Source organism: Phycomyces blakesleeanus (assembly GCF_001638985.1).
Source record: "Phycomyces blakesleeanus NRRL 1555(-) unplaced genomic scaffold PHYBLscaffold_7, whole genome shotgun sequence".
Classification (NCBI taxonomy): Eukaryota; Fungi; Mucoromycota; class Mucoromycetes; order Mucorales; family Phycomycetaceae; genus Phycomyces; species Phycomyces blakesleeanus.
In genome coordinates, this window is record NW_017265140.1 from 1,541,202 (window position 1) to 1,563,398 (window position 22,197).

Below are 22,197 nucleotides of genomic sequence, written 5' to 3' on the forward strand. Positions count from 1 at the left end.
CTGTCATATGTCCAGCAAAACCAATATTACTGTCCTGTACGTATCTTCCTCCACCTCCACGAAGTCCATTGCCTCACTTCCATACTCATTATATACCACTCCTAGTATGTCTCCCTTTATAAATCTCAAACGCATAATAATTGTATAAATAGAAGTTTTTCATGAATGCGTCTTTGGAATTGCAAAAGCGTCACTTGAAAATGTTAGAGCCGCCACAGGGTTTTGAAATGCGTCATTTGGCACCGTTGGGGCTGTAAAAATGGAAATAACGATATATAGGTCTTTTTTGACTTGACATATCATACATTTTCATAACCGTATCGAAACTTTATTTATTTATTTTTATGTTTGCTGCCAAGGAAAATAAGCTTGGCAACCGCTTCAACTTTTCTAGGGTCCCACAGTTAATCATAATATAAACCTATCTTTTATACAAACAGTTTTTTTCATAATCGATGAATTTACTAAAAATCATTCAAAGTTAACAGATTACATGCAACCTTTATTATTTTATCTTATTTATTTATATTGACAATATCCATGAGGAGCGCAAGGTTTAATTCTAATTATATGATTTCTGTAATTTATTTATTTATCTTGTGAATTGGATATTTATTGCTAGAGAAGAAGAAAATAAAATATGCTTGCAAGAAACATACTACTTGTGACGATTAACATGAAATGCTCTTCAAATGTATTGCATTTGAGCATATATACATACATACGATAATAGACAGCTGGTAAATCTCTTGCCAGTTTAAGCAAACCATTAATCATTTCTTTAATTTCTTTAAACAGGAAATGAAGTCATAAAAATAATATATGACCCCACCTATTCATACACCCAACCTAGTTGAGCTAGAATACTAGGGCATCATAAGATATATATATATATATATATATTCCCACAATCGCTTCAAACTAACCAGAAATTTGATGAATCGAGCAACTATTAAAAGCTGTTCTTATATTTTATTTATTTAGTTAACCTTTGGGCAAGAAGACGTTTCTCTTTTATTTTATTTTTACTAATTATTTATTGGTCTAATTCTTAATGCAATTACCAATAGATGAAAACCGCCTAACATTATTAGTCTGAATGTTGCTTCCCTATATCAGATATTCTGACCTTTTATATATATATATATATCTGTGGAACCAAAAAAAGAAAGAAAGAAAGAAAATGATTAGGTTCCCCCAATTTTTATATTTTTAAACGTAAAATCTGTACATTTAGACATGTTATGGAATCTTGTGCGTTGTTGTTGTCCCATTTGGGTGCTTCGAGAACAATAGAAACCGCAAAAGTTGGGGGAGACATTTTCTTTTCTTTTTTTTTTACTTGAGACATAAAAAAAAATACAGATTGAGATGACTTGGACTATTTTATTTCGGTGCATATTGTATATTCAATATATACAGTGTATATGTGTAAGTGAGCGTGTGTGATATTTTTACTAGTGTTTTAGCTTTAGTTTTAACCTTTTTTTGGCTTGATATACAAGAGACCAAGAATATCTATGCCTGATTAATAGCACCCACACTACCAAAAAAATTCCTATAGCAACAGTAACCATAGCAACAGTAACCATAAAAGCAGTAACCATAGAAGCAGTAACCATAGCAACAGAAATAACAATATTAATAGATACATGGTTTTTTTGTACAACAGAATATTGAATGGTAAGTTACAGATCAAGACTGATAAATTGTTATAATTTTTTATATATTAATAAACAAGTACACAAGTACACAAGTACACATTACTCATCAAGGTAACAAGCATTCTCTTTGTATTCAGATTACCAAATCTAGTCTAACCATGGGCTTTTTGTGTATGATTTGATTGACCGATTTTTTTGTCTTTTATTTATTCATTCAATGTAATTCTTTTTTCCGTATACACATTTTCTGAATAGTAATACTAGCACCAAGAGATAGAAATACCGAAAGACCGAGAGGTTAAGAAATGGAGAAAATGTGTATATCAAAGCAGTGTGATAGCATATATATGGATATTTATAGATTAAAGTCTTCAACTATCATGCATTAATATCAAAACCAAACCAAACCAAACCAAACCTTACTTTAGCTATGGATAGAAAGATAGATTGTTATTTAACTGACATATTTCTGTCCATCAATTCTTATTGTTAATATTATCAAAGGGTTTGCAGACTGAGATGTGTATTCTAGCTATTTTTCCAAGGATCCCAGTCACTAGTACCAAACCAAAACCAAAAACAAACAAACAAACAACAACAACAACAACAAAAAACTAAATGAGGAACATGGCACCATATTCACATTCCAAGTAGATGATACCAGTTACCACAATTGACTCTACATGATTTTGTAGAAGAGCCAGATATATATATATATATATATATATATATACGTATTCAGCGATTTAACTACTAGCCACCGCAAAATAAAGCAAAACAAAAGCCCGGATCCCAACCCGATTGAGCACGGACTGCATGCTCTAAAAGTCAATGATGAACAAGTAAAATAAAATAAAATAAAATAAAGTAAAATAAAAATAAAGATAATGTTGATCTACTAAACAATTTTTAAAAAAATACTTTAAAAATCTTTATCCTTCAAGGGTAGGAGTCATTTGGATTGGTTTAGTTTGGTTTGGCTTAGTTTGGCTTGGCCTGGTAAAGAAAGAAAAAAAAAGAAAAAAAAAGAAAAAAAAAGACTATATACTCCTGTGGCAAGTATTCCCAATAGAACCAAAACGACGATCAAAGCTCGTGGTATCAATAACTATATATTAACCTTTTTTTTATATCTTTATCTTTATCTCTTATTCTTCACTTTTATTTTATGCTATATATAAATATATATATATATATAATATTTAACAAAACGAGGTTTCAGCTCATTTGTTCGCCTTCATTAGAAGATACAGCGTAGACTTCTTTATGTATAGTTTATTCGGAATTAGAAATCAAAGAATTTATCGGTAATTTCTGGTTTGGGAGTGTATATATATAATAGATTTATATATAAATGTATGTATGTATGTATATATGTATATATGTATATATGTATATATGTATATATGTATATATGTATGTATGTATATGTGTGTATTACATGAATCTAGATTTCCTTTATTATACACACAGATGCACAATAAATAGTTATTAATTATATTATATTATAAAAAAAGTATATATATATATAGAGAGAGATAGAGATAGATGAATAGATAAGTAAGTAGGTAGGTAAGTAGATAAATATATATATATATATATATGTGTGTGTAGAAGGGACAAGAAATAAATATTAATTTATAAACCAAGCTTCCATTTTTTTACCATTGAAAAAAAATACGTTATTGTCATTGCTCTTCCCTTGATTTTATCTTTTTTTTTGTTTTGTTTTTTTTTTCAACTTTACAGTAGTAATAAATAGAGGGAGGTTAAAGAAGGGGTTTTTGCTTCAAAAAAATCTGTGTACGTGTGTAGATGTAGGTGTAGATATAGGTGTAAGTGTAAGTGTAAGTTTAGGTGTAAGTTTAGGTGTAAGTTTAGGTAGATAGATAGGTAGATATATATGTATATATGTATATAGATAAGTAAGTGGATGTTGTTCCTTGTTGTTGTTTTTTCTTTTCGTTTGTCTTTATGGAAAGGTAAAGAAATATATATATACGTGAATTGTCGGTCAAGGATATGGCATTATCGTTTACGTTTCTTCATTGGTTGGAGTGAATATTCTTCAGTTTCTGAATGTGATTTGCAGGAATTTGAGGATTGACTCTTGTAAGAAGTGGGATAGAGGTGGTAGTCATGCAATCCTAGTGGAGGCAGGTCACGGCTTTCGTGAGTATCAGACAGGTGATGGGAGTATGCCGAAGATGCCGAGAGGTTGTGGATTGAAGGGAGACGGAGATCATGAGGTGTACTCGGCCGTGCGGGTGTTGAGTGTGGCGGTTGGGATATCGGTTGCTGGGGTGGAGAGGGTGACAGATGTGGAAGTGGATAGTGCTGGGGAAGAGAGGAGGACGAAGGGGCTGGCGAGGGTGACAAGGGTTGCTGTTGCTGTTGTTGTTGTTGCTGTTGTTGTTGCTGTTGCTGTTGCTGTTGCTGTTGTTGCTGGTTGTTATGGTTATGGTTGTTATGGTTATGGTTGCTATTGTTGTGATGTTTGTCTCTGTTGAGAAAGTTGCTTACTGCCACAGGATCAAGATCGTTGACAGGAAGGTGAGATTGGAGGATAGTCTTTAACATATCTTCAATTGTCTTTAGTCGGTCTTCAATCGCTTCAAGCGCAGCTTTGCTGGGTGCGTTCCGTCTGTCGTCGCTGTGGGAGGAAGACGGGTAAACACACGGAACTCCCGACTTTAGACAATTCCGACATGGTTGTTCGCCATTACACTTTGTTTTCTTGCGTCGACATTCACCACATGCACTGACGATCTTTGCGCGCTTCTTACGAGGCTCAATAGGCTGTTCGTCTGCAGGCATCATATAAATGTATAATATTAATGAAGTAAATAAATAAGAGTAACAAGTGTTGTATTGACAATACGATTGGAAAGAAGAAGAAAGAAAAAAGAAGAAGAGAAAGAAGAGGAAGAAAAGGAAGAAGATCCGGAGGGAATTATAGGGGTTACTAGGGACAAAAGTATATATGTATATATATATATATATAATATAATATATATTATTAGATATAGATGTATAGATAGAAATATATGATATATACAAATATAAATAAATCAATACACAATACAATACAAAACAATATATTATATTATATTATATTATATTATATCAAATTATAATATACTTATATATACGTGTGAGTGTGGGTGTGGGTGTGGGTGTGGGTGTGTATAAATGTGTATATAATATAAATGTAAATATAAATATATAAGCAAGAGAATGGAAGGGATTAATGAAATTGAATGGAAAAAATAAGTGAGTGAGTGAGTGTGTAAATGAGTGAGTGAGTGAGTGCAAGAGAGTGAAATAGAGTGAGAGAAAGGAAAGGTGTGGGGTTGGGGAGTGCAAAGAGCGAAAGAAACAGGCAGTCAGTAAAAAAAGAAAAGAAAAAGGGAACAAGAGAGGGAGAGAGGGAGAGAAAGGCCGATTGAGCGAAAGTAAAAGAAAAGCCAAAAAAAAAAGTTTTTTTTTGGGGGGGAGGAGAGAGGAGTCAATTTGATGGTAATATGGCGGACGACGGACGACGGACGACCGACGGCGGATAGTAGACGGTAGATTACAAGCAATAGGGCCAGTGGTTATGTATATATTATATAATAGTATTATAAAAAATGCCTATATATATAGAGAGAGAGAAAGAGAGAGGAGTGGAGGGTAAGGGAGATGAAAAAAAAAAAATAGAAACAAAATGATGATGAGAGGAGGGGGAAATGAGTACAGACGGACTGTGATTGGCGATCAAGCCGGACGCGCGAACGGCAGAACACCGACAGAAAGACCCACGTTCCCACTTACTCGTACTAGAAAGTCAACTCCTGCTTACACTTTGCTTTGCACGCCAAAATAGAATAAAAATGTGCTATAGAAAAATATCAAATCAAAATCAAAATCAAAATCAAAATCAAAATAAAGACACACATACACACATGTAAAGGAGAATATAAAAGAGACACTAGATAGACAAGCCACTATAATAAAACAACAAAAGAAAATAAAAAAAGATGTTGGTTTCAATTTTATTTATTTATCTTTTCATTAGTCATTGGCGAGCAACCTTGGGATCTAATGTTAAATTCATCAGAATCATAATCTTTTTCACAATTACTCTTGCTCTTTTCATAATTTTCTCCAAACAAATCGATTCATATCCATTCTAATTCATTCAGTTGAGGATCTGCAAAGAAATAATCTTTTGTTGCCAGGATGTATTCATTGAGAGAATCATACATTATATTCAGTTAATCGTCTATTTTCTAGCATTATATCTTAACCCTCAAACTCACCTTATAATCGAATATTTCTTATGTCTTCGGCTTCCATATAAAAGTCCATGGAAAAACCATGAATACCTCTAGCTTAAATTGAATGTAACCGTTCAGAAGTCCATCTCATAGCTGTCACGAGAAATAACTTATTTCTTTATTACAAGCACACCCTACCATATACACACTTATATAAACACATCATCCTTCACCTGTTTGGTGCCTAGTATTTTAAAAGTGTTTTTTATTAGTATATACATATATATATATATATATATATATATAATCACGATATTAAATATATATATCAATCAAGACATTGATAGAAAATATACAAATATATAAAAATTAGCTTCTAATCTTTGCATTGGTCAAGTGGGATAAGAAATATGTTAAGAAATGTATATATATATATACACACATTTTGGATACCAATTGTCATCTCGACCAGGACTGACAAACATGCCTCTTACTTACTATCATTAGCATACAACCAAAAATAATAATAATCAAATCAAGTCCCAGCTTTAATTCCCTGGTGTAGAAAACCCCTAGGCTTGTCTTTTAAACATACAGACCAAAAAAGAAAAAGAGAGAGTGAGAGAGACAAGGCAGAAAATTGTTAATTCTTCTTTTTCTTTCATTTCAATTTACCTTTTTTCCTCTTGATTTCTCTCTAGCGACCAGCTAAATGCAACCGTTTATTTGTGAATATGGTGACAATCCTATCTCGCAGCAAGACTACCAGGCGCCTATCATGGAACTAACAACAGCCCCAACTAACAAGCCTACGCGCTTCTCACTACAGAACCGTCGACTGAGAAGCTCATCCTCAGTCGGAATTGCATCCTCTTCACGCTTCCGGCTAGCAAGAGAAGACCCCATACTATCTTGTGGTATCAATACTCTAACAAGCTTATATCATCGTACCACACCTAGCCGTACACACGTCAAGCCGCATCTAAGCTCAACTTCCTACCAGTCTACCTTATCATGGTCTCCACCAGGAACCTTAGAAGCAACAAAACACTCTACCAAAACCCTTATCGAATCTTCTCTACAAGAATCTTTACAATATTCTATCTCTGGATACTCGTCACACTCAGCCTCTTACCATCCACAGAACATCAAGGTTAATAAGCCTAATGATCAAGCCTCTCGATGGTCATCAAGTGCACATGATCAATCTCAATATATTACCCTACGTCTGGAAAAACCTGCAGTGTTGCGTATGTAATACACAACGGAAATTTATTTTATTTTATTTTATTTGCTATAACTCTGTGTTTTGCAATGTAGGATCCATTCTATTTGGAAAATTTCATCGAGGTAAGACAAAGGTATTGCCTCACAATAGAATCCTACATACTTTAACCCACAATTGGCGTAGATCATGTTTGCAACCTAAAAGAATTTAAGATATTCGGAGGATTGGATCCCAACGATCTGACAGAATTATTACACCACAGTAAGTAAATACAGTACACCATCAAGACATATATTTTAACAAGAAAATAAATACTCGATCTTCAAAGAGCTCAAGAATGATGCTGTACCAGAAACATTCGAGCTTCGATATTCACATGATGAATTGGTAAAAACAAAAATAAAAACCTTTATATTATCTATTTAACTAAAGCATTTATGATATACACACACATTTAGGTATTTCCTGTCCAGTACATCAAAATAGCCCCACTTTCAACATTTGGAACAAATTTCAACTACAGTATATGGTATATCGAACTCAATGGCGTACAAGAAGAATCAATTGTGTCAAGAATCAGAAAAGAATTCGAAAATGTATGTTATGTTGTGTACTTGAAAGAAAAAACTATGTACTATAATATATATATATATATATAATTATATAATTATAATTATGTGTGTGTGCATGCATGTATAGTATAAAGAGACAGAGACCATTAGACTTTGTTTGAAGCATCTGAGACAGCGTAACCTGATGGACGTATTTCATGTCCTCAAAAGTCGAACCAATGTCGAATTGGAGCATCCACTTTTGTCAGAGTTACATCAATATCTGGTCCAAGATGGAAACTTTGAGGCAGCAGAACAAATATTAATTCAAGCCAATTCGAGTAATATTTTTGAGCTCTTTTCTACTCACGCAGACTACAGACCAACTTGGAAGAGAATAAATGTAACAAACCAAGGTGAGATTCTACTCTCTACAAAAAAAAATGTATTTATTATATATATTTATTTATTCAGAAAAAAATATTCCTTGTCCAAGAGGTGGACATCAGATGTGCATTGACGAAAAGGAGGGGAAGATATATTTACTCGGGGGATGGAGTGGAAAATGTGATATGTCTGATTTCTGGTACTACAACATAAGAGAAAACAGATGGCATTTGTTGAGTTTCAATACAAAAAGGTAACAACTAAATACATAAAAATAAGAAGAAGAAGAAAAGTGAAATAGAGATAAAAGGATTCTGTATTATATTTAAGATTAAGCGACCTTTCCTTGTTGAATTTAGGGATGGGGGTCCAGGTCCTCGGTCTTGTCACAAAATCTGCTTTGATCCGGTCACAAAATCCATATTTGTTCTTGGCCAGTACTCTGAAGGACAGCAGGAGTCTGCCGATAGTAATATTAAGCCAGACTTTTATCGTTATTTCATCGACTTTAATTTGTGGAAAAAGATTAGCACTGACACATCGGTAAGAGCAGCTGTTTGAATTTTTAAATACCCACAGCTTGGTAATATTCAAATTCAACACACTGTATCTCAGAAGGAAGGTGGTCCTGATTTGGTTTATGATCAACAAATGTGCATTAACTCCATGGCCGGTGTACTATACGTATTCGGTGGAAGAGCAACCTCTATCGATTCAATTTCACACCATTACAGCGGATTGTTTTCGTACGAAATAACAGCTAATAAATGGACACTATTAAGGTAATATATATATATATATATACAAACAGAATAAAAAGACATATTACAATTGATCGCATACGCTTATTAAAATCTCTAATATAATACAATGGAACATTTTCATTAGACGTGACAACGACACAATGTCCCCGTTGTCTGCTGAGAGACTACCACAGTCTCACAACCAGCCCGTAAATCGTATGCCATTGAAATCCCGTGTAGGACACTCGATGGTTATGGATACAATGCATCAGAAACTGTTTATATTTGCTGGACAGCGTTTGAAAGAGCATCTGTCGGACCTACATACGTACTCAATTGAACACGATCGAGTTACTCAAATTACACAGGACTATTCAAAAGACTCTGGCCCTGAACCAGGATTCATGCAAAGAGCAACAGTTGACGTAAACAGACAGGAAATATATGTCCTTTCGGGGTCAGTTTCTAGCCAGAGCAATAGTGCCGTTGAGAGCAAACTCTGGGTCTACAATATGCGAGCCAATCAATGGAAAAAAGTGTACCAAAGCGAGACATCGGATATTGTCGAGACATGGAATAAAAAGTTGGTCATTGAACCATCACCGCGGTTTGCCCACCAGTTTGTCTACGATAATACAACCAAGGTACATTATCTATTTGGTGGAAATCCAGGTGGACCTGAAGGCTCCACAGAGCGTCTTGGAGATTTTTGGGAATTAAGGTTAACAAAGTAAGTTTGATTATAAAAAAATACAAAGTAAGGTATTTATGTATTATTTTTTTCTATATTTTTGTTGATTAATAGGATAGGACCCGAAGATGTATTCCGAAGATGTGTATTTATGACTAGAGTACACAAACTACAGGAGCTCTGTAATGTTGCATCAGATCAACACAACCAGAATAACAAACATCCGAACACTAATGCGAGTATTAACAATGAAACTTGTAATGACACATTGTATGCTTTGGACTATCTTCGTACCCATGTCCAGCCGCTTGTAAACCATGGAGATAAAGAAGAAGTTCGGCTATTCCGAGAGCTGTGCACAAAGTTGCTTTTTGCAGAAAAAATCTTGCCAGGAGAACGAGAGTCCAACGAAGAACTCCATGAAAGTAACTCCGGTAACTATTATACGAAGAACTTTCAAATAGATCAAGAACTTTCCTATGGAATTATTAATCTAATCTATAGACCATTTTTCAGATGATCTTTACAGTAGTCGGTCGCAATTATTTGCAAACTTACTCGAGTATTTTCCGTGCCGGATGAAAGAGCCTCTAGGAAACTTGGCGAGTTTATCAGGGTTTGGGTGGAAATAGGCTCTTTTGATAATCGAGTAACATTTTCTATATTTAATGAATGTTGCGTTTGACTCTTTAACAAGTATTGGTCACCATCGTGAAAGTCTTGTAAAGAGAGCCGACTTTATATCACAGATTTCTGACGTTTTTTTAGAGTACTTGTTAAGGAGTGCTTAAATAAATTATTTTCTCTATTTCTTTTTTCTTTTTTTTTAAAAAAAAAAAGACATATCTGTTAAATAAGTATTGCGTAGTATGGATATATGAAATAGCTTTCTTGAAATGTTGAACATTAGATATATACCTTTTATGAGACTGAGAAGAATACTGTATTGTACTTTAAATGTAGCTGTGTATATTTGTAACCCACGTCTTTGAATTAGAGTAGTTATCTGATTAATCTTGGGGTTATAGCTGAAGATCAGACTTTCCATTACCTCCCCACCTATTTTTTTATGGTATACATCTTTAAAGATAAACCATACATTCGTTTACTGCTTATACATTATATATATATATAACAAAAGACAAATTAAAACAAATTCAAGCCGCAATCAAGCTCAAATGTAGACAGAATTTAGCCAAAAATGAACACAAGGGACCTTGGGCACATCATATAAAATATTTTTGAAACATTTAACCATACACTCTTTCCGAAAAGTAAATTCGCACAATAACGAGAACAAAATTCAGGTTGCACGAAAAAGCAATTCGCCCTGGTGGAAAATCAATTCGCCTGACGGGAGAGCAAAATTTGTATTGTACGAAATGTAAATTCGTCCTGGCTGACAAATCAGATGTCCTGCTGCCTAGAATATTTTTTTTTGGACAAGACTTGGCATCTTTGGATATTTAAGAGCGTACCAAATGCTCGCCTTCGCTTTATTTCTTTTTCACAATTCCATTAGAAATCACAGATTATGAACATTCAATTCATGTTTGAAAACAAGAAAGGCTCTGTTGTCGACAAATATGGTAGATCTGAACCAATGGATTATATTGTTGATGAGGAGCAGTTTCGTCTCGAAACGTTGATCTCTCATACACAATATAATCCTTCGGCTCTAAAGAGCGAGAAGGAAATAGGGACAATGCAGGTGGAAAAAGAAGTGGTAAAGCCTTGTAGTGATATTATTATGAGGGAAACATAAGTGAAGCGAAATTATATATGCTACTGTGATCAGGACAAAGGTGAGGTTCTTTAAATTGTTGTTTGAGAAGTGTCTGAGTGCGGCCACTGCTGCAAAACAACTTGGGACTCACGTTCGTACAGCACAGAAATGGGCTAAACAGTACGAGACGGATCCTGACTGGATCTTTGAGAAACGGAGAAAGACTGGTCGTCTTTGTATTCTCCACGAGGAACACAAAAACGCTATCATTGAGTGCATTGATGGCAATCCTTCCGTCGTCCTGGACGAATTAATGAAGAAGTTAAAACAAACATTTACAGAATTAAAAGTATCCAAAACTACCTTTTTCGATTTTGTAAAACAACATTGTAATTTGTCTCTCAAAAAAGCTCGGCTTCAACCCATGGGCCAACATGTCGTTCATCATACCTTACCTGCAATTTATGCTAACCACTCACCTTCGACACTCATCCGCCCGATCTCTCTACTCTTTCCTGGACCAGCCAGCTCCTGCCCATCCCCACTGCGATCACTGCTACAGGCTTCTGCCCACTTGCGCACCTCCTCTTCAGGTTTAGACTTTCGTCTCCACCCCTCAACCTGCCTCGGCTTTCCTCTTTCCTATACATGGCAACATTTAGATATAGTTATGGTAGTCTCTGTTAACCTCGCCAACCTTTCTGTAGAGGATGTATTCTCTCTCTCTCTCCAGGTAGTTTCTTAACCCTCAAGACGAACGACGTATTGGCTGAGCATGGGAGACTCCGAATTAGACGATACCAAAAGGCGATTTCCGCTGAAAATATGCAGTATACGTTATGGCTCCATCACCTTCTGGAGAGCCAGGCTCAACTGACTGACACTTCTATGCCGGACCCTCTTGACCTCTCTCCCCTCACTAAAGACATTATTATAGGCAAAACATCTCTGTATAAGGCATCTAGTTCGGATTTTCGAAGTCATATACAGCCACACTCACTTACAACAAATCTTTCTCGCGCAGCATGGATCCGTTTTTGGAAACTCAAAAATTCCTCATGACAGTCATACCATTCGGTGGAAGGCCCTGTGGGGGTACCTGCCTACTCGATCCTTTGTTTTTCAAAAGACTGTCATTTTTTCGACGATGACATTTGCCCCATATGCCTGTCAGCAATAGACACCCCTGATCACTTCCTCATCAACTGTCCCAAAAAACGATTGGTATGGAGTATCATCCTCTCTCAGGTATATCCGCGCTGGTCGCTGGCAAGGATAGACACTCTCCTGACCACGTTGACTTTTGCTGATACTTCCATCTCCAAACACACACAAGCTTAGGTTGTAGCCTCTACAATCCATGCCATCTGGCGAGCTCACTGAGCGTTTGTCATGGACGAACAGCCCTTCCTTCCTAGTGTGATAGCAGCCAAGGCACTAGTGGTGATAAGGCGCTTCTTGGAGTAGTTTTTTCTCTTAGTCTCTTTTTTACCTTTTTCCCTCATATAAATATTGAAATACAAAAATTTAGGCATATTCAGTCAATTGCTCAGTGCTTTGCACTGTAGCCGACCAATAAATACAAAAAAAAAGTTTTCTTTTTAATCCGATCTTATTTGCGGCCAGTTAAATCATTTGTTTATACAGCCAATGGGAAACAATGTAGGCTGCAACTAACACTAGGAAATGGCCTGTTACACTCCTGCTTTTTCTTCTTTTCTTTTTGTTACATGGGCTGACAAATACGAGATATTGTAATTCTTTATTTTATTGAACGAACATTCATTGAAAAGTGAGAGATAAAAAAAAGGGAAAGGTATCAGAGTGAGAGTAAAGTATTTTGTCAAGGAAACAAAAAAAAAGTTTTGAATTCATTTGTTCGTATATTGTTCGAATCGAACGCGCAGGGATTCCACTTTCTTATAGTGAATCATATTAGGTTTCTCAAGCAGCAATGGATGGCAGGCTTTCCAATTCATCCTTTTTCGAGTTTTTTTTTAATTGTTCGGTAAACTCCATAGTGCGCTGATGCTTTTGTTCATTAAATGACCGAATGGATGATTCTCGGTTGGTGTCACTTTTTGCAGCAATTGTATCCTGATCCTCCTCCTCTTGAAACTGTCGTTTTACTGATCGTATTTTTTTTTAATTCCTTGCTACGCATGTTGATCGATCGCAGATAAGTAGGCTAGTCACCCGCTGGTATTCGATATTTCTTAATAAACTTTGATGTTGGCATTGCAAATTGCTTTGACTGTATCCAACAATTGAGTTTCTCGATCAAATGATTTTACCAAGATTTGTTGCAAGATATTGAACAATCTGACCACCATAAAATCTTTCCAACCCTGACTTTCCAACAGGCACGTTTCTTGGTCAACCAAAAGCAATGATATTGATCGATTGACAAAGGCAAAGTTCACTGAATGCTGTACTTCAATGATAATTGGGGAATTCCCAGGTGATTCAACCTTGGGAGCGTATAGTACATAAGATTGTGTGCCGCCCGCCTATTCAGAATCTCCAATTATGTAGGCATCGCCATCAACACCTGCGACTGCCTTAGTTACAATGTCTTTGACTTCTGGATGTTCCAGAAGATTTTTAGTTGTCATGTCCGTTCCCTGTCTTCGTTCAAATGGAATTTGAAAAGTTGGGGTTGTCATGGGAAAATAAAAAAACGTCCACCACGCCTTCATGATCGACTCCCGAGGTGGCCTCTGTCGGGTACCTCCCCACGACATACGACATTCGCGCAACTGCATTATCGCCTTCTTTCGCCATCTTGATGATGCTAAAACTGTTCTGTGGCCGTGGTTTATTTCCTTGCTCCTCCCCTTCTCGCCAGATTCACCCCGACCTGTGCACGGCCTTTTCTCCCTTGTCTCCCTCATTCAAATCGACGGTCGCCCTCTCCACAAGGCTTTGACTGGTTCCCTCCGATGTCACCTCACGTCTCCTTCCTCTCTACCTCACGCTGATATTTCCTGAAAATCGTTCTGGCGGTGGTCCATGCCACACAACACACGTTCTCTCTGATGGAAAATCTTCTGGCAAAAAGTCCCAACCACTGAGCTCGTATTCAACTGCATCTCCTCTTTCCTTTCTAGTCCGAACTGTCCCCTCTGTCTCTCTGCAGTGGACTCTCTCCAACCTTTCGTCTTTTCCTGCCCTTGGAAGTTTCCTGTGTGGAAATTAGTACTGCAGCAACTGTGTTCGTCGTGGTATATTTCGGACGTTGCCTGGCTTCTCACGCGTACTCGACTCTCTCCTTCCGTCTCCTCTTATCTTCAGATTGCAATTGCGCCCATCACGGCTCACACCATCTGGCGCGCGCACTGGGCCTTCGTCTTTGACAATTCCCTCTTCCTCCCCGATGTAGTCGCAGCTAAGGCAGTGACTGCCATACATATATCCCATGACCTCAACACCAGCTAACTTTTTTTTTATATGGAGCCAGGAAGAAAAAGCTCAAACACCAGCTAACTAGCGTCCATATCTTTTTCTTTTCTCTTCTGTAACTTTATCTTTTCTCGATTTTCAATTGCAAAGGCCGTGGACTGTGTGCGTCGGCAGTACCAATAAATATTTTCTCTGTATGGAACTGTGATAGACTCATATTTATTGAAATTCTCTGAATGAGTAGGACAAAAGAGAAAATTACAACATTTGTTTTGAGGGTTTATGGGGGTTATTTGATGTTTTTGGCTTTTTGGAGTACCAATAAACACAAAAAAAAGTCCCATGTTTCACGTCCAAGGTTTCCATATACGATCAAAATGTGTGATAATTCACTTATCAGACATGTTAATTTGCTAAGCTCGCGAACATAAAATGATGCAATTAGTACAATCCAAAGTTTGTTACTTTTTGCCATAAAATTGTAATAACTGATTAATTTCCTATATATTAAAGCAAATACCTGTTAATTAGTATTTGTATACCTAGGGTGCTTGTGCAAATAGAGAAAAAAAAACAGCTAATGTTGGGGTAATATGAGCTTCTTTACATGCTTAAAAACATAATTCTCTTTATTTCAAGTTGTATACCATCGTTAGTTTAACAGCAAAAAATACCAAAATATGATTGGCTAACAAATGTTATATCATCTTTTTATATCATGTAAAAAATGCGATTTTGAAACACACTATTTTTTTTAAGAACAAAATCTTCATTAAATCAATTTTATATTATGTGTTCAAAGTCCCTACTATGTGAACGTCTACTAACATCATCTCAATCTCAAGTAGAAACACTATAATATACCAAATACTCATATATGCGTAAATAACTACATAACATAAAATTAGGTGCTGTTTCTTTAATGTATTATAGCGCCATGAAGTCAAGTATAGAGACAATAAAGAAGTTGAGACCTTTTCATTATCATTATTAAAAAAGAAATATATTAGTATATATATATATATGTGTGTGTGTGTAAATGAAAAAGAAAAAAGAAAACTTGTAATTAAAAAAAAACGACGAGAAAATGGTTTGAGATCGATTATACAATCCACATTTGGAAATATACTGTCACATCGCAGCGAACGGACCCTCGTTTCGTGGCAAGTCTTGGCGATTTTTTTTTCTTAAAAAAAATCAGGGCAATACACCTCAGTTCTTTCTTATGACATAAACAGCTTTTTTGGCATCCTCTATCGTCTTATATAATCCAGTTAATCTAACCTTGCTGAGATTTTCCTTCATTCTACAGTCCTTTCTTTCTCTTTGTTGTCGAAAACATTCCCTGGTCAATGGCAACTACATCGGTTGTAACAGAGCAATCTGAATCTATAATAACGCAACCCTCAATCCCCTCTCTCGAGCTTCTATCTCCATCCCTTTCTCTAAATTCAAATATTTCATCATTGCTTCCGGATAGAGCAACACATTCAATATCTAAAAAAACATACAGTGCATCTATTCTTGACGGAAGTTGTTACCTTGCACTCTCTGCGATCCATTGCATCTACCTGGCCTGCATTGCGATTGCTACCATATACATTCATGTAGAAAGTACAATAACAAGTCTGTGGGTCGAACAGCGCCATTCGATTCCAGATCTCATTAAGCACGACAAGAGTCGACTTACAAAGATCCCAAAACATCTTACTATTGCAATCTCACATGAGTTGATTCACGAAAGGAGTCTGGAAGACTGGCACGCCATTGTAAACGATATATGCCTAGCATCTTGCTGGGCATGGGAGTTTGGGGTGAAAGAATTGTCGGTGTACGATAAATCAGGTAGAATATATAGAGACTAAACGCTATAGCTTACAAGATTAATATTAACTTATGGGTGGTGACAGGTGTTTTGAAATCTATGGCTATAGACGTTTATAAGCAGCAGGTATCCACTTTACATCAGTGGATTAAAAACTCTACTAATACAGAAAAGTCGGTACACCCAAGTATGTTTGGAATATAGTCACAATATAAAGCTCACTTTAAGACAAACTTATTTTCTTATTGATTACTATCTTTTTCAGCTCTTCAGTTTTCTATAATATCGGCAGAAGATGGTCAACCTCAAATGGGTCGAGCTGTCCAAAAGATTGCTAAATACATTAAAGAAAACAACCTAGGTGTTTCGGATATTGATATAAACCTTGTGAATCAGTTTGTGCACGGTAAGAGTTTATTATTCTTTTCCAATATTTTTCTTCTTTTTTTCTCATTCAATGCGTATAGATGATTCATGCTCAGATCCGGATCTAATGCTCATCTATGATGGTCTGCCACATAACTATATTTCGCTTGACGGATATCCTCCATGGCATCTTAGGCTAACAGAAATCACGTAAGATCCTTGAGAAAAATGCTTATCTTATATTAACTATCACCTATAATGATTATAGAAATGGCTACACATACCACACATTAAACTATCCATTCTTCTCCAAATGTCTTTACCGCTTTTCAAAGGTAGAACAAAGATTTGGCCATTAAGAAAAAAAAAAGGTCTTTTTCTCTATTAGATAAGATACTTTCCAATACTCCAATAAAAACCGATCGAGATCTTTGCATATGCGCAGCACACAAATGCTGCTCTCAAAAGCAGTATATATATAAGATGATGTTATTTGGAAGATTATTACACTATGGTAAAAAAAAGGGAGAATTCTAGTAAGAGAATTTTGCAAGATTCTCCAGGGACTAAATGTATTCTAAAATTGAATATTAACAAAAATCTACTTGAAGAAATGGTTAATGTGGAATAATTGTAAAATATTATGTAAATATTTTGGGTCGAATATCCTTTTCCTAACTCAACTACGTATCAAGTTACGGTGAAATTAAATACTTGCTCCGTTTAAGGGGTTTAAACAGCCAAACTACCTTTCATTTAAGCTGGTAAAAAGAGAGCCAACAAAAAATCAAAGGACTTGAGTGCATTAGTCAAAAGGCTGTCTTGATCGCATAAAGAATATTCGCTAGGATGAAGGGCTGGATTTTTGAAGCAGTATTCTACATTCTATTTTTTTAAAACAATAACAACAAAAACAACTTGTTACGACTAAATTATAGAAGACAATGTAATGTAGTAGCTCCCGAACTCACTTTTCAGTTAACCCGTAGTTTAAAGTTTAGGTGCCAAGCCAGAATTAATGCAAAATGCATAACTACTAACATTTCACATTTGGGCATATTTATTTTATTCCTTTCATATAAACGTATTAAATTTCATTATATCAAATTTATATCTGTTCTTCTTTTGGTTCCGGATACACTACTGTCCGTTAACTATAATTACAAAGGTCGTGATACAGCATACATCAGATTCTGAAATGATGAATAGTTTGTATAAATATCGATTGTTTCAATTAACTATTCTTTTGTAGAAATATCCTTAAAAGTTACAACCCACAACATAATTTGCTTAACTTCAAGCTTTAGTACCATATAAGCAATTAAAGGTAACGCGAATAGCCCAATAGAGCATAATACTACTAATACTATATAAAGTTCAATGTTTCATATGGGCATATACGATAGCTATTAATAATTGTCTAACATATTTTCTACATCGCCCTCTGGATTACCCCCTTTCTTTTCCCATAGTATTTTTCACTTGTATTATAGTATATATGTATATATCATAGGGCTAGTTACAAAATCTTCTGATATATGCTTTTGGGCGCAAAATGATGGAAAAATTTTAATGTTTTAGCATAAATATTGACCAAGAATTAAAGGTCTAATTTCAATTTGGGAATAAAGCTAATCGTTTTTCTTAGTATTCCTAGTATTTTTTGTAGCTGCCAAATTTCCATTGCGCCACTTTGATCTGCAAAAAACACAAGTGACGCTTCCATGGCGTGATTTTTTCCACATATCAAAGCAAACCTATTCACCCAGGGATATTATTAGGTGTATCTGAGAGCGTTATGAAGTATATACTATGAAACCTACTTCATGGATATTGTTTCCACATGTCCAGCAAAAGGCGACAGTTGTGATTGTTTCCTCTTCAAACTCTTCGAAACAAATGGGACAATCAGAGGTGTCAAGAGATCGTCTAAGTAAAATTCTTTGTTAGACTTTACCACATTTACATCAGATAATAATAATATAGGCTTACCTTTGTGGGGGTACTTTCGTTTTAAGTGGATCTGGAATAGCTGTTTTCAATCGTTCCTGGGACTGGTAATCACTCTGTCAAGAATAACAACAGGAATTTTTAGGTGGTGGTGATGTTTTTTTTTTTTGTAAAAAAATAAAATAAAATAAAACTAAATTAATAAAACGGGGTTTATGCTGTCTTCAATCAATTTACCACGCTAACATCAGGTATACGTGTCTCGAATACTGCCTCGATTTGCTATATATATACATACATACATACATATATATATATATAAAAATAATATTGTAAGATGGGTTATTAGCTCTGGATAGATATCAGATATACAGATTTATACTATTCTTTATTGTTTACCCTCTGAGTAACTCCTCTTCCTAGAAATATAATTGAGTTTGATGGGAGACGAAAAACTTTAAGAAGGACCATAATAATGTGTTTGCACATCGTACGTCTCATACGATGATCGAAGCAGGTGCACGACATTTTTCTTCCGATATATACGTTGTAAACCTATAGGTAGCTTCCTTTCTTTTAAATATAATATCTTCAGGCTACAAGCAAATACCCGCTACTCATACATTAACACCACTCCCTAGCACTGAGAAATTGAAAATATGAGATATTTTTGTTCACTGCCATCTAGGGAAAGTAAAGCCATTTACCAGCAAACATCTCATAAAATGGTTCAATCATTTCTCTCAAAACAACCATCATATGTTCGTCTCTCGAACGGGATATACGATCAAGGGTTTTCTGCAACATATTCTTAATGATGTTTTCTGATATTTAGTAAATATACTTAGTACCTGTTCAATGGAAGATGGATCAACCGTTTCTAGCAGGACATTTTCATCGATTGGCTCATTATCAATAACCTCAATTACTTCAGGCTGTGCATTCGCATGCACAGTTGAAATTGGATTAACTGATTGAGCAGATAAAGAAGTTGAAGTATATGGACTAGCAACAGCGGCTGGGATTGCTTCACCAGTTTCAATAGAAGAATAAACGGAAGACTGTACTTTAGAAGGGATAGAGATCGGAACCCCAATTTCTGTAGCCTTTCTCTTATTTTTCCTCTTGGTTGATTTGTTATTTGTATTCGTAATAGCACTATTATTCTCTTTAGGATTGGTTTTCGGTTTTGTCTTTTGCACTATAGCTCGAGTTCTTTTCTTTGCAGGCTCTGACTGGGTGGAAATAGATACATCCCTTTTTCTTGCATTCTTGGCTTCATTCACATCACTAAGCTTTTCTTTAGCTTTCCCAAGAATGTTATTCATGTATGCATCTGTTTTCTCTCGTGCCCTTTTTGAATCAGATCTAGTATAATTAAAAATTAAAATCTCATGTTATTCTCAGTACTTGTAGAAATATTAGTAATGAAGTACACATAGCTAGCCATCACACCTTAAGCAGTATGTTAATGTTTTGATTGTTTGTGGCATAAGAATCGGATGAGATGGTCAATATTTAACTGTGAGTTTGTCCAAGAAATTGATCAGTTGAAAGAGTTGTCAAACATTTAAATCTCAGAGTTCGGGAAGCACGAAAACCTTTAATTTCGCCTTTCTTTTTCTTTTTCTTTTTCGTTTTCTTTCCTATAGTTTAATGTCGCCTGAATTCTAAATAGAAAAACTGTAGTAGCTTTATTGTATTGATATGAGAATAATTCATATATTCCTCTTCCTCCCTCCCTCCAAAAGAAAAAAATGCGATAGAACGATAGATTTTAGTGACGTAACTGCACTTGCTCAGATTGTCCCTTCAGCTTACGTTATCCTTACAGACAAGATGACAAGACAAGATTTCGAAAACAACATTTTTAGAGCAATGCTAAGGACATGCAAAGAAACCAAAACAGTCAATTAAGCGTTACATCACATTTAATTGGCTTTTAGGAGTATTACTGGAGGAACCTTACGGACAGCCTGGTGGGACAGCCTGGTGGGATGTCTAGAAGTATGTTACGTCATCCAGTCACGTGCTTGGACAAATGTCATACTATATTTGCACTAATGGTCTTCTCCAGCATACGAGCCAAATTATCCCAAGTAGATTGGCTTTTCAATCCAAATATAGAAGTATAAACTCAGAAAGCAGCCATTTTTTCCAAAATGTAAAAAGCAAAGGTTACTACTAAACTGTCCTGTAAAAGTTATATTTTATAAATTCTACAGATATGAGATAATGCGTAAAGGCGGTTATATTATTGAAAGAATTGAAAGAATTGAAATAGGGTCTTTAGTAGACTGCATATGATGTTGAAAGTATCTCTAAAATAACGGCAAATCTTCTTTGGGACATTTGGATTTTATTTAGCAAGCCCTTTTAAGGTGCTCTCCAGCGTCCTCAGTGTATTACCTAAAAAATCGTCGATCGGTTCAATTGACAAATATAGGAATGTCAGCTATTATTATAGTATTATTGTGATAATAGATGATAATAAATATCCAATAATTTGGTGAAAAATGAGCATTTATCTAAGCAAGAACATAGTAATTACTGAGCTGGATCAATTCGCGGAGAAATAATAGAGTAATATTAAGAGCAAAAGATACTAAATCCAACCTCTAAAATGACAAGAACTATATTACTTATTATTATATGAAAATTTAAATTTAAATTTGTCTTTATAAATGATTGGGTTTTTTTGTGGCATTTTAGTAATATATATTTTATAACTAATGTACCTATCAAATATTAGTTATTTTCTTTTTTATACCTTTTACTCTTTTAATTTCACAATACTTAAAATGAGTAACAACACCAATACCAACAGCTACATCAACAGCAGTAATTCTGTTTACAATGATAGTGACGATGAAAATGAGACAAGTGCTGAGTGTGAGTTGGCAACTATGCAGAAAATATTTTATGTCACTTTTCAACGTAACTCTAATTTTGATCTTGATAAATACAATTGTTTAGAGCTTGAAGTATCTCATATAACACAGATTAGAGAGCAAGCAGTAACTACTCTATTCTCTCAGGCTTACAATGTAATGATGTTAGCCCAGAATGTCCAGACCGTAGACGATTTTCAGTACGCTTGTTATTTGGGTTCTCCTGTCCACCTTGTGGGACAAAGTGGAATTCGAAACAACCTGAATGAAGGCACAAACCATTGGTGGACATATCGCCACCCCTACCTGCACGATGGAACTGGTCCCAGTAGCTTTCGGGCACATTATCGAGTAAATAGAGAGACATTTAATGTGATTGTGAATGTTCTCAGACGAGACCCTGAGTACCAAGCCTCTGAGGAAAGGAGCAAAGTCAGCCACCCTGTGTGGAAGCAAATTGCTGTTGTTCTTTGGCGTCTGAGCAATACGCACTTTGGGTACAGAATAGCACTAG

At 35.5% G+C, this 22,197-nt stretch overlaps 6 protein-coding genes across 6 annotated transcripts; 3 read left to right on the forward strand and 3 right to left on the reverse strand.

The window, feature by feature from the left end:
- Positions 1-3,692: 3,692 nt before the first annotated feature.
- Positions 3,693-4,481, reverse strand: PHYBLDRAFT_166882 (Zn(2)-C6 fungal-specific transcription factor; the record flags this gene model as incomplete). Its single annotated transcript, XM_018435512.1, has 2 exons — positions 3,693-3,962; positions 4,188-4,481. The coding sequence occupies 2 exons, from the start codon at positions 4,479-4,481 to the stop codon at positions 3,693-3,695; spliced, it is 564 nt and encodes a 187-aa protein (XP_018293693.1).
- A 2,154-nt stretch (positions 4,482-6,635) lies between these two features.
- On the forward strand, positions 6,636-10,155 carry PHYBLDRAFT_143898 (hypothetical protein; the record flags this gene model as incomplete). Its single annotated transcript, XM_018431091.1, has 12 exons — positions 6,636-7,173; positions 7,244-7,273; positions 7,335-7,412; positions 7,480-7,538; positions 7,610-7,747; positions 7,851-8,118; positions 8,177-8,342; positions 8,449-8,632; positions 8,705-8,871; positions 8,978-9,562; positions 9,638-9,948; positions 10,028-10,155. 12 exons carry the CDS (start codon positions 6,636-6,638, stop codon positions 10,153-10,155), a joined length of 2,652 nt encoding a protein of 883 aa, XP_018293694.1.
- A 902-nt stretch (positions 10,156-11,057) lies between these two features.
- PHYBLDRAFT_143899 (Homeodomain-like DNA binding domain-containing transcription factor) lies at positions 11,058-12,672 on the forward strand (the record flags this gene model as incomplete). The annotated part of the gene is made up of 5 exons (XM_018431092.1): positions 11,058-11,249; positions 11,356-11,842; positions 11,983-12,282; positions 12,379-12,497; positions 12,598-12,672. The coding sequence occupies 5 exons, from the start codon at positions 11,058-11,060 to the stop codon at positions 12,670-12,672; spliced, it is 1,173 nt and encodes a 390-aa protein (XP_018293695.1).
- Positions 12,673-13,193: 521 nt separating this feature from the next.
- PHYBLDRAFT_166885 (hypothetical protein) lies at positions 13,194-14,669 on the reverse strand (the record flags this gene model as incomplete). Its single annotated transcript, XM_018435513.1, has 6 exons — positions 13,194-13,378; positions 13,446-13,503; positions 13,544-13,759; positions 13,820-14,033; positions 14,221-14,433; positions 14,461-14,669. The coding sequence occupies 6 exons, from the start codon at positions 14,667-14,669 to the stop codon at positions 13,194-13,196; spliced, it is 1,095 nt and encodes a 364-aa protein (XP_018293696.1).
- Positions 14,670-16,003: 1,334 nt separating this feature from the next.
- PHYBLDRAFT_166886 (hypothetical protein) lies at positions 16,004-17,201 on the forward strand (the record flags this gene model as incomplete). Its single annotated transcript, XM_018435514.1, has 5 exons — positions 16,004-16,496; positions 16,562-16,663; positions 16,742-16,882; positions 16,944-17,052; positions 17,111-17,201. 5 exons carry the CDS (start codon positions 16,004-16,006, stop codon positions 17,199-17,201), a joined length of 936 nt encoding a protein of 311 aa, XP_018293697.1.
- Positions 17,202-18,373: 1,172 nt separating this feature from the next.
- On the reverse strand, positions 18,374-20,354 carry PHYBLDRAFT_158445 (hypothetical protein). Its single transcript, XM_018433788.1, has 9 exons — positions 20,248-20,354; positions 19,644-20,160; positions 19,500-19,590; positions 19,416-19,435; positions 19,192-19,347; positions 19,030-19,074; positions 18,835-18,908; positions 18,666-18,771; positions 18,374-18,599 (listed from the first exon to the last, which is right to left on the reverse strand). Exons 1-9 carry the CDS (start codon positions 20,283-20,285, stop codon positions 18,474-18,476), a joined length of 1,173 nt encoding a protein of 390 aa, XP_018293698.1. The 5' UTR covers positions 20,286-20,354; the 3' UTR covers positions 18,374-18,473.
- Between the last annotated feature and the right edge of the window lie 1,843 nt (positions 20,355-22,197).

What these genes read in the sequence shown, in the direction of transcription:
- PHYBLDRAFT_158445 (XM_018433788.1), bottom strand. Translation starts at nt 20,285, where the DNA reads ATGCCACAAACAATCAAAACATTAACATACTGCTTAAG. An exon ending in ACATTAACATACTGCTTAAG is followed by an intron (nt 20,161 to 20,247) that starts GTGTGATGGCTA and finishes TAATTATACTAG; the next exon opens with ATCTGATTCAAAAAGGGCAC. An exon ending in GAAGAGGAGTTACTCAGAGG is followed by an intron (nt 19,075 to 19,191) that starts GTAAACAATAAA and finishes GTATATATATAG; the next exon opens with CAAATCGAGGCAGTATTCGA.